This window comes from Ischnura elegans, chromosome 3 (assembly GCF_921293095.1).
Source record: "Ischnura elegans chromosome 3, ioIscEleg1.1, whole genome shotgun sequence".
In the NCBI taxonomy this organism is placed as follows: Eukaryota; Metazoa; Arthropoda; class Insecta; order Odonata; family Coenagrionidae; genus Ischnura; species Ischnura elegans.
In genome coordinates, this window is record NC_060248.1 from 57,552,716 (window position 1) to 57,565,127 (window position 12,412).

Here is a 12,412-nt window from a genome sequence, read left to right on the forward strand (position 1 = left end):
CTTGAAAATATTGCTTGGTTCCAAAGACCGCAATAAATGGCAATTGATCATGCTGAATGATCATTCGAATGAAATATTTCGCCGTGTATAACGGAAAAAATTAGCGAATGAACCGTCATGCGCATGATCATTCAGGGAAAATTAGAACACGTTCAATTTTGCTCGCATGGTTTCAAGGCTCGAATAATCACGTGATCAATCAGAATGATCAATCACCGTGTATAGCGGCCTTAATATGATGTTCTCCATGTCAGAATGAATGATATCATCTTTTTTATTTCAAGTAGTCTAAGCCTAGCACGTAACCTTCGAGTTTATTACGGCTCCCTGCCTGGCTCGTGTAATCACTAAGTATATTTCTTATGAGACACAATCGCAGAATTAACTCAAACAAGGGTGAGATGAGAGAGGGGTGAGAGACAAGATTCAAAATGAGTAATCCCAGATCATGCGCTCTTCCTCTCCGCTCTCAATTAGTGTCTGTTAGTATGTTTGATTTGCTAATCCTGACGATGACATGTGAATTTCTTTTTTATTTCAGTTGGAAATTTTATTTTTTCCAAATTTTACACCCCCCAAAGAAGGGGAGTTATTAGGAGTTTAGTGTCACCTATTTCTGTGTGTTTATAATTCACTCTGTCCATTTTCTGTAAGTATATTGAAGATGGTATATTGAAGTTATTGAAGTAATACGTTTTTCGCGTGCTTTTGGTGGCTTCACCGTGATCATGTGCGCACTGATTTTACCTACACCGTTTACCGTACGTGTGTCTGCTGATTTAAAATCTGAGTGGAAAACCCGACAGAATTGAGAGACCTTTCCATTTCACATAAATTTATTGGTCATTGATGAAATATCGTAAAAAATGACAAGATAAATAATACTGATGGACTAAGAAAATTCTGCACATGATTCATGAGAACATTCGGATCAAAGGAGAGTACAAAGGTTATTATTGTCTTCTTATACATGTGTCTCACTCCTTTTTGGGACCCTCAATGGGTTGTTTTTTTGCTGAAAAGAAAGAAATAAGTAAAATGAGACATAATTAAAAGAAAAACATGTATTAGCCCATTTTTTTGGTGCATATTTCTGTACTTTCTTAAACCTCGGAGGTTGAAATCTACCTTTCGGCAAAATATGGGTAAAATTTAATTTTAAAAAGCTATTTGTAGTGCAAAGGTGTCGTTCTCATTGCAAAAATAAATGAAATGAAGTCAAATCATAAAAGAAAATAACATCTCTTAGATATCTTCACAACATATAACGAGCAGATAATGAATGTTGTCATTATGGTTCTTAGTAATCCCCAGAACTACAAACAAAGCTCTTTTGCTCTTCATTTCTATGCATTCATTTCTATAACAAAACTTACGTTCAGCGAATATATTCCATATGTTTCCAATTGGTATCAAGTAGATCAACGTTAACCAGATGGATGCTAGCGTGGTAATGACGAAAACGTTGAGATCGAGCTGAAATATGAAGTTCATTGATGTAATTTCATTTATAATTATGAATAAAAATGAAGGAATATTTATCAAGATTTAGCATTATGCGTTGAATTTATATATTATTGGTTGTCTTTTTGGCGCATAAATGTTTTAACGAAACAGTAATTTCCACACTACATATTATGATCGCCCAAATTAAATTTTGCCGGGTGGAAATGGAAATTAAGATGAATTTAAAAACGCTTTAAGTATCCCTACATATTTGATATTTTACCTTAATCCAGCATAATTCTTTAGATAATGTGCATGATTTGAGTAGAATGAATTATTGCAACATTCAAGCATGTACATTTTTCGTCATAGACTGTCATATCTCCATTTTCAATGTCGCAGAAGGCTCTCATTCAAAAGAACTAATATTTGTATAATTTTTCGTTTGGTTATGGGCAAGAGCCCTGCTTACCAGTGAAACTATCGTTACGTAGGCTGGATCAGTGCTTAAAGTTCCGTTGATCAACATTACCGGCATTTGTATCATGTAAAATGCGAAGGAAAGACGGCTGGTGATGATGAAGCCTTTCCACGACAGCATCCTATCGAAGAATTCTACCAAAAAAGAAAATGTAAAGATTAAAGAATCACCAAAAAGGATTAAAAAAAATTGATTACAAATAAATGTATGGACAAATTAATATGGTCTTTACTTCCTTTTTTTGCAGTATAATGCCATAAGTACTGTTTATTGTTTTGACTTTAGTGATTTCTCCATTATAAGCAATGGTGGATTTTTTACATCGAGTATCGGTTTAGTCTGAAGGAAAAGCAATACTAGTCTTTGATCCTTTTATATCAATTCAATACTATTCGTTGGTAATGCTTGAGGTAAATAAAAATAGTCAGAGCAAAACGGAGAAATTCTAATCTTTGATTGTCATTTTCATGATTTATTATATTTATTTCATTATATGATTCATTATATTATTATGATTATTCATGATTTATTATATTATATAGATATATATTTCATGATTTTCATTCATATATTAACCTTTCCTAACCAAGAGATGCTTCCGGGGGAAATTAAATTTCATGACTTGTGATTTTAAAAATGGAAAAATTTTCCACTCAATCATTATTATTATGGGAGCTATATATTTCGCAATTAATCTTTAAGCACAAGAGAACACGTAAGTTTAAATCTATTCCGAATAGAGCTGAAAATATGCACATTTTTGATGTGACTTCGAAGCAACATTTGCTTATAATTCGTTAATCAGTAATTTTTTATACTTATAGCTCGACAAACCTGCTTGACCGTTTGCGCAGGCGAATATGAACCAGCTTATAGAGAAACCCCAAAGTATTGGTTGAAATACTCCGAAGAGGGCGTGCTCCAGTGGGTCGAATACGTATCCCGGATACGAAGTGTGTGACATATGTAAGAGGGAGTAATAAGCCCCGTACACGGCCAAGATTCCGCCCAGGAAAAATCGACCCTGAAATAAAAAAATGTGTTAGATATTCTCCTAAATATACGAGAATTGCCATGAGAAAAAATTCCCCTGGACTGGGAATCGAACCACGGACCAATGCGCAGACCACTACGCTATCCAGGTTCTTTAATTCCCAAGGTAATTGTACCGAGGCTCATGGTCCTACATGTCCAGGGGAATTTTTTCTCATGGCAATTCTTGTATATTTCACCGCCGTTCATGCGGCAGGGTTAGAAATATTACACATTCTGCTAAATTTTTATCTAAATATGAGTAGTACCATAGAGTAAGAATCGGGAAAATCAAAAATTGGTAACTCCTTTCGTATTCAAGATAAAGTTACAATTTTTCACAAAAATTCATTTATCATTTTCTCCAAATTTCATATGCAGCATACATGGAACTATGTAGTAACATGCGAAAGTTAGGAGACTATCGCTCAGTACCTTTAAAAATTCCATGTTTTCGTCCAAAAGATATATAAACAAGTATGACAACGTTAAAACTGAGTTGAGAACAAATTTAAGATTACTAGTATGGAATAAATGTACAATAAACGTTTCCTGCAAATTTTAAATTAATGCTAAGAAAAGTCTTCCGGCAACTGGATTAGGAATATAAACTCGGAAGAGTAAGGTTACAGGCCGAGGGTCAAGAAAATATTTTTAAAACTATTATTATGAACTAAATCGACTAACTATTATCACCACTAGACCTTTCTGCTTTAGGATATATGTTTAGGCTTTTGGAACGAGCTAATTAGAAATAATGTCAAAATTTCTTCCTTGTCATCTACTTAATTCTTCCAGGACTGTATCAAAAATGTATACGATTTTTGCACGTGCGGTGAGCCATCTGTATATGCTTACTCTATGGTATAACCCTGGAATTCACCTCAATAGGCGAGTGGGTAGAGGTGTTAGATCACGATCCGTTCACATATAAGAGAATAGAAAAAAATGAGAAAAAAAAATTCGCTTTACGAGTTATTTGATTGCACGAGCTCAGTTGGACCTAGAAGTCGTGCATTGTTCGGGGTAAGAAAGAATTCCCACATTTATCCATCCGCAAATATGTCTTTCTGATTTCATTTTTTCTTTTAGACTTGGAAGTTTAATGAGGTTCTGTAGTGATGTATCGCTCAGAGAGATCATCCGATTTTTCTTGTTTAATTGGTCTTGTTTATCCACGATTTAAATCATTTTTCGAATGATAAAGAAAAAACATTTGCATCCAGGAACACATTAGCAAGTAATACAACATACAATTTAACCCAAACGTATTAAATATACGAAATGAGAAAGACCCTTTCAGTTCAATGTTATTTAACCTTTTCATGAAGCTCTTTAGGTTTCGAGGGAAAGGTTCAAAAACTACCTTTAGCACCCTCTTCCAATCCCCGATCCTTCGATGCAGAAAAGAATATTTCGCAGAATTAGAAAGTCTATCCGTTTAGTCTATTTTTGTCTCAAATAACTCGTTTAAAACGCTATTATCTTGAAATTCTCTTGGATATCGAGTAAAATATTTTGAAAAGTTTCCTGCACCTGAATCATTAAATAATCTTGCATCAAAGAAAAGATTAGAGGTGAACCGAGTTTCAGGTAAATATTAACAAGGGTCTATTCTGTGTGCTCTGAAACGTTTAGCATTATACCGCATGTTTTAAGTCAATAATTCGTCGATAAACAAGACTAGTCGAGCAGTAGTGATCCATCATTTTTTCACCTGAAATACCTTCAATGCAACAATTCTTCATTTTCACACTCTTGCTTATTCTCTTGAGTGACGTTTCATTAGCACTGGATCTGCATCACCACCTGGCGAGCTACGTGAGTTTACGTCATTAGCACTAGATTGTGTACCCCATCTTCTTCGGGGAAGTTTTGCGAGTTTTCAGCACTATTCCGTGGCCTCTTCCTAGCCATAACATTTCATAACTCCCCAGCCTTTTTCATATCCACGCGCCTCATACAATGTTGTCATATTCCAGGGCTTTTTGTTATTGATTAATTTCTCCTACAAAAAGAGCAAAATTATGCCTCCTCTTCGCTGTTATTCATTGCTCCTAGTCTATGGTTTCCCTCCTATAAATCGCTGTCCTAAATTTTTCCTACCGGGAGGTTAACGTTCATTTTAAACTATTTTTTTATATTTTAGCAGCCTATTGACTTTATAGCTATTAGAACTTTACTTAAAGTCAGTGGTTTAACAAGGAATATGCTTTGGGTAAGCCTGGGGTACCACCCCGTCCGGGAAATTAAAAAAAAATGACATATTAATTTCATTTTACATCATTTTGGCACTTAAAATCACTTTTGGCTTCTCTCGTGATTACTCAAATAATATTTAACTTAAAGCAGTAGTAGTTATTATGAGTCAAAAGTAGACAATAATTTCAAATATTTTTTTCTCTGAGGCTTTGGTGGCGGGATCTGTCCCTTTGTCCCACATTGTTACGCAACTGCTTTAAGTGATTCTTTTCTTTTCTATCGTGGGAATTATTAACTACCTGACCTCAGCTTTTCATTAAGCCCCGAAGTCACGTTGCTTTGAATTTTCACTCTGCCGCGGTAGATTCCCAGAGAATAGTCACCCCCATTTCATTCTAATCTTATAAGCTTGCACATATTAAACATACTTAAGGTTATATGCATTGATATCCTTAATGTAGCACAACTGTGATATTCAAATTAACTTGGATGAGGATTTTTTGTGATTCTATGGTCGCAACGTGTCATTTGGAACAACCATTGAAAAGTTCAGACGTGTACAATCGATAATTCCTACTGTGGACGGAATTACAAGATTTAAGAATATTGAATGGCTATACTATCACTGTATACCGCTGGCGATACAAGGTGGGAATGTGCCGATATTTAGTGAGTACCATAAGATGCATCATGAGAAACAAGTTAAAAAATTGAAAATAAGCGTTCAATAATATAGCGAACTTTTATATAACAAAAAATAATCAATCTGTTCTTACCGATCGGAGTTTGGAGTTTTTCTCTCGCATCCTTAATATGTATCCAAGGCTAACTCCGAAAATATATGGAATTAAGCGGTGAATAAAATTAAGGTAAAGTTCATCCGCCGAGGCTATAATTTGTGTTAACCTGTAAATACAGAATAGAAATAATGGGAAATGAACACCCCATTGATAATATTAGGATTAAATAATGCTCGCTTTAAGTGGGACAGTGGTATTTATATGTATGATGAAGACTTGTAGATATTTTCTGTTGTAATTTTCTTTTACTTGAAGGTGTGTTATTAGAATTAAAATATGCTTGCTTTACCTGGGACAGTGGCATTTACATGAACAACGAAGAGTTTAGATATTTTCGGATGTAATCTTGTTTTAATGGTAAGGAATTGTGCTTTGGAATATGTGTAAATATTGATGATTACTCATTATTGATAAACAGTTAACCATTACTTTAAATCGTTTGACTTTTTAATCTGAAACAATTGTTGAACGTTTGAATAGTGTAAATTCAACTCGTATGTTTCATGCCAGTCTTGGAACTTATTTCTGTGCGTTTTCGTGAAATGCTTATGTATTGAAACAAATTTAAATGGCATTCAATCACAAGTTCCATTGGGGATTCAAGTATAGGCTGCATCTGATGTAAATATGTTTTCATATCAAGAAAAATAGTTTGAATTAATGCGAAAAACCAATAAAAGTATATATAGTATATTACGTCTGAGTGAAAATAAAGAATTTTAACTGATTATCTCTAATGGGATGCAATTGAGCTCATCGTGATTGAGTTCAAACTCTGTTGCTAAACTAGCATAAATGTGTGATTAAAAGATTTTTGGCCAGTATCTTAGAGCATTCCTATGTTCTGACTAGACAATCGAGTCATTCTAGGCAAAATTGAAGACATCACGGATTTTGATCGGAAACAAAGCAATGAGAATATTAATTGACTAAATGATTATTTCAGGGTGATAACCTCTATGCTTTTATTTGCTAATCATTTCCTTCCATATTTTTTCTGGCAAAAATTGGTCTTATAATATCCAGAAAATTTGAAGCCAGTATCAAATTAGCATATTATGACATGAGTAATGCTTCTAAAAGATTATGGATATTTGGTCTTATGTAATATTTGAAAAAATTCAATTTATCGTCAACGGTTCCTTTTTAAATGCGAACATCATGATGGCTATATTTAAAGGTAACGTAAAACAGTGGAATATAGAAAATGAATATATAATCATAATACCAAGAATTATTTTAGTACATTCAGTTTCAAACAGTCGTGCCCTGGTAAATAAAGACCAGTAATATGGAAATACATTGTTACAACTTATGAAAAAGATAAGAGTAATAAAAATAAATGTTAAAACGTGCTACCAAAATTAGAATACGATGAATGTAATAATGATGTAATAAAGTAAAATACGATAATATGATCATTTATCCATTTTCTATATTCTACAACATTGTTTTTCATTACTTTAAAATATGACACTGATGATGTTCACCTTGACGAACGGAATGATGGAGATAAGTTGCATGTTTTTTAATATTACATATGACCAGTGGCGTAACTAAGAGTATGCTTTGGGGTGGGGAATTAGGGAGCCTGGAGGAAGGGGGCAAAACCTCCTCACCACCGGTAACTTTGTTGGGGGTAACGGGAAAGTTAAAAAAGGAAATACATTTTTTCATGTTGGCACTTAAAATTTGAGTTTCACTCGTAATTCCGCGGGAAATCATGGCCACGGAGAATATTCTTTGGGGGAATTAGGGAGCCTGGGGGAGGGGAGAAAAATTTCCCCCACAGGCAACATTGTTGTGGGGTCCGAGAAAGTTAAAAAAAAATGACATGCCTGGAAATACATTTTATCATTTTGTCGCTTTAAAATTTGGGTTTCAATCGCAATTCCGCGGGAAATCATCTCGCCAAAGAATACATTTCTCTGATCTTTGGGGGGGTATCTATCCCCTTACCCCCCAATAGTTACGCAACTGCTAACATTCAAAACTAGGAAAAAGTAAAAATCGTCAATAACAACAAGATGGTTTATCATTTTAATATCTTGTGAAAACTTCACTTCTACTCACGAAATTCCAAAGTATAGGACAGTGCCCAATCCAAGGGTATATAGTTTATACACCTTTAAAGCGGACAATGCTGCAATAACAAGGCTGAGAGGCAGGATACAATATTTTCCCATTTTCCATAAAAGTAGAACTATAAACGGTGATAAAATGTACATATGCATGTCAGTTTCCAATTGATGTGATAGTAGGTAGCACTGAAATGTAAATGAATTAAGAGGCATGAAATTAATCCACACAGGAATTTTGTACATTGCAGAATACTTCTTGAGACATATAAACCCACCATTCTTTGTAGACCCCTGGGGGTGTTTGTGTAAGTTAGAACGTTCAACCAAGCTTCTTCGCAGCAAGAAATGAAATGATGCACCAGCCGTGAGTAATGACCTTCCGAAGAAAAAAGCTGCAAAGCGCTGAGACCGGTCAAGGCACTCATGACAAAAAGCGGTGTCATTCTGTAGATGGAAAAGGACAATGGGAAAGGTTTTTGCCATTAAGTTTGAATATTGAATGATAGGTGTTTAATGGCAACAAGAAGATTTATCACTATAATATCTTGTCAAAATTTAACTCGTACTCACGGAAATCCAAAGTATAGGACAGTGCCCAATCCAAGGGAATATAGTTTATACACCTTTAAAGCTGACAATGCTGCAATAACAAGGCTGAGAGGCAGGATACTATATTTTCCCTTTTTCCATATAAATAGAACAATAAAAGGTGACAAAATGTACATATGCATGCCTTTAAAGCTGACAATGCTGCAATAACAAGGCTGAGAGGCAGGATACTATATTTTCCCTTTTTCCATATAAGTAGAACAATAAAAGGTGACAAAATGTACATATGCATGTCAGTTTCCAATTGATGTGACAGTTGGTAGCACTGAAATGTGAATAAATTAAGATGCATTAAATTAATCCACACAGGAATTTTGTACATTGCAGAATACCTCTTGAGACATATCAACCCACCATTTTTTCTAGACCCCTGGGGGTATTTGTGTAAGTTAGAACGTTCAACCAAGCTTCCTCGCAGCAAGAAATGAAATGATACAAGCGCCGTGAGTAATGACCTTCCGAAGAAAAAAGCTGCAAAGCGCTGAGACCGGTCAAGGCACTCATTACAAAAAGTGGCGTCATTCTGTAGAGAGACAAAGATTTTTACCATTAAGTTTGAGTATCGAATGATAGGTTCATAACTAAAATGCGCACGGAGAATTTTCTTTCATCAATTGTTTCATATATTTAATGAAATTTCAAATAAGTGATTAAATTTCAAAAGCCATTCATGATATTAATTTCGTTATTACAAAAACTTCCGAAAATATCGTGTAAAGTTAGCTCACAAGTGACTGGATCCGTAAAATCCTATTTAAATTACCTTATTTACTTATATTCATCGTCGGGGGAATGGGCTACAATAAATATCAATGCACGATCAGAAACATCCAAGCTCTGCACAGGTCTGATTTACCGATACGGGACTCGAACCCGCAAACTTCACCTTCTAAGGCTCTTGTCTCAGAATTTCTACATAGTTTAGTTATAGCCTTATCAATGTTTTTTCTTTTAAGTTTTGGCAACTTCTTCTATCAATCATTGATATTACTTTCAGGAGATGCTGACTACAATTAAATTCTGCACGACTTGAGGTTCCCTTTATAGCCAAACGGTCGCCAACCCTACCCAGAAATCTAATCGTCCCATCAATGGCAAATGGACACTGACATCTCCTTCATAATCATTGGATCTTCATCATTGGATCTGTTCAGTGAAATCATTAAGTTATGATAAGTTGGAAAAATTAATAGATGAAAGTCGAACTAGGATATTTTCTGAGGCTCTTACCTCAAATTTTCGGTACGGTTCAGTTTTATAAAGTTATATATTTGATCGCAGGGTTTGCTGACTTATTTTATCAATCATTGGTATTACTTTCAGCTGATGAATGGTGCGATTGAATTTTGCTCAAAGTGGGGTTCCCGGGCACTTTAAAGCCAAACTGTCGGCAGTTCTACCCAAAATTCAAACCGTCCCATCAATGTTGGAAATGACGCTAACATCTCCACAAGAGATGGATAAGGCTGAAACTACTCATTTACTCACTAAGTCCACACTTGAGGGAGTTAAACTCTGTGCAAAAATGAATCGCTCGCATCATTTACCGAAGGGAATGGCAACCTATTTAATATGCGACAAACATCACAACTTTCTCCAAATACCATTGTAATATTCGACTTTGAAGATAAATGAAATGAAATTCCTCTTAAACTATAATAATTTAATCAAATTCATGAATTAATTCATTGGCAAACTTTAACCATTTGTTATTCATAGTTTTTACGGAAAATTTTCCTTATCATAATGTAGTAAAAGGTCCTTACTTACTTGATATAGCGTCGAATATACATTTTCAGAATGTTAAGTTTTCTACCCTCCTGCAAACGCTTCACAGTATAAAACGACGTGAGAAGGCCACTCATAACCACAAACGTGTCGACGTAAATCCAGAAAGATCGCAGTATCATACTTTTAGGCCCCTGCATCCACTGAAAATAAAATCATAATGAATTATGAAAACGTAAAGAAAGTAAAAAGGTAGCGCTGTTTATCATGCATTTAGTAATTTATTTGCAGTTACAGGATATGGTTAGGATCTTTAATAAATGCCCATTTCAATATTGCAATTGAGGGAAGGTCTGAGCCTAAAAGAAATGTATTTTTAGGAGCTCTATAATTGGAAACATCATGGCAATATGATACAGATAGCCGATTACATTATTTACTAAGTCTCTCATTGAATGTACTGGTCACGAATTTTACCAAACAGTATCCTTAATTCGGTCTCTAATTGTGTTCTTAACCACCGCGCATTTAAATAGGTTTACAAAAGTGGCCACTCGCGTTGCTGACAGAAAAATTGATAATATATTCACGGGTAAATAAGGTATAAGTAGGTGTGTTAACCGAAATTTATATGCCTGGTAATGTGATCTATCGAATACATAAAGCCTAAAATGCTATTCCTCGCAATCACAAAAATGTTACTGTAAAATATATCGGAAAAGAGCGGATCGCATTGCACTCATCACCGCGCCGCGGATATTTTTGAAATCCGATGAAAATGCGACCGTAATCTGCCTTGGAATTGGTCCTCCTATAAGGAATCCCCTTTTTAGTGGTTGTAAATATAAGTATGTGTCAAATTCTGTGCCACTTTAAAGTTAATCTGCAACTTATATTTTATGCATGTAGTTCCTCACTATTATGTGATAGCATTAACAGGTTGGATATGGGTTTTCTGTTAGGCTAGGTGACAGGAAGCTGTGGTCATAGCGAAGTCATCATGTACCAAGTGTTAGGAGAGTAATGAAGGAAAATATCTTCATCATCATCATCATTAGTCAGCAATCCTAAGATTGGTTTGACGCAGCTCTCCATTTCTCTCTCCTATCCGCTAATCTCTTCATAGCTACATATTTATTCTCTTTTACATCCTTTATAACCTGTCCTATATAACTCATTCGGGGCCGTCCCTTGCCCTTTTTCCTTTCCACTTGTCCTTCAACGATTGTTTTCATCAGACCATCGAGCCTCAAAATGTGGCCAACTAAGTTGTCCCTTCTTCTGCTTAATGTTTTTAGGAGGCTTCTCTTTTCTCCGACTCTCCTTAGCACTTCCTGGTTACTCACACGGTCAATCCATGAGCTTTAAGCCACCGAGTGCGTTCACCGGGTTGCGGATGGTTGGTCAACCTCTAGATATAGAGGTTAGCTGCGATATAAGCAAGTTTACTTGTCGAATAAGCAGTCGTGGACAAAAAGCGGCGGTTATCCGAGGTGGTATGGGTCTATCCCTGGGTGAGATAGGCCATCTAAATGATACACTAAACCTGTGAAGATACCGTGACTTGGCGATGAGAGGCCGCCAACAATTATGCCTCACATCACCCGGAGGAGAGGGCAGCAGCTCTTCTTCATATGAGTGAAGGTGGAGATCACGATGGTCAGTACAGCGACACTCATTGCACTTCAGGCGTGGTAACATTTAATTTAACGGCTGTAGTACTGCGATGTGGAAGGCAAGGGGAAACCACCACATTATTATCCCGAGGAGGCGCAGATACTCCAACTTTAAATTGTCTGACATGATGGAATTCTCTCAGGTAAAAAATTCCGGAGGTAAACTAGTCCCCCATTCGGATCTCCGGGCGGGGACTACCCGAGAGGGTACATCGGTCAATTGTGAAAATACCTTAGTGATTGAAAAGTGGAACGGAAAACTCTTCATAAATCGAAAATGACGCGTTAAAATCATAACAATGTCAATTTTAGCCCTCTTATTTTTCTCTTCTCAAGCATTTGTTGTCAATGAATTGG

The 12,412-nt window shown here is 35.6% G+C and overlaps 1 protein-coding gene across 1 annotated transcript in view; it reads right to left on the minus strand.

Moving 5' to 3' along the window:
* Positions 1 to 818: 818 nt before the first annotated feature.
* LOC124155845 (nose resistant to fluoxetine protein 6-like) overlaps positions 819 to 12,412 on the minus strand; it is a 29,265-nt gene continuing 17,671 nt past the window's right edge. Inside the window, exons 7-14 of the mRNA XM_046529995.1 lie at positions 10,422 to 10,582; positions 8,318 to 8,486; positions 8,035 to 8,228; positions 5,938 to 6,067; positions 2,762 to 2,951; positions 1,919 to 2,061; positions 1,377 to 1,476; positions 819 to 1,015 (exon numbers count right to left, since the gene is read on the minus strand). Coding sequence (XP_046385951.1) covers positions 978 to 1,015; positions 1,377 to 1,476; positions 1,919 to 2,061; positions 2,762 to 2,951; positions 5,938 to 6,067; positions 8,035 to 8,228; positions 8,318 to 8,486; positions 10,422 to 10,582 — 1,125 coding nt within the window. The 3' untranslated portion in view covers positions 819 to 977. The remainder of the gene's footprint in view (positions 1,016 to 1,376; positions 1,477 to 1,918; positions 2,062 to 2,761; positions 2,952 to 5,937; positions 6,068 to 8,034; positions 8,229 to 8,317; positions 8,487 to 10,421; positions 10,583 to 12,412) is intronic.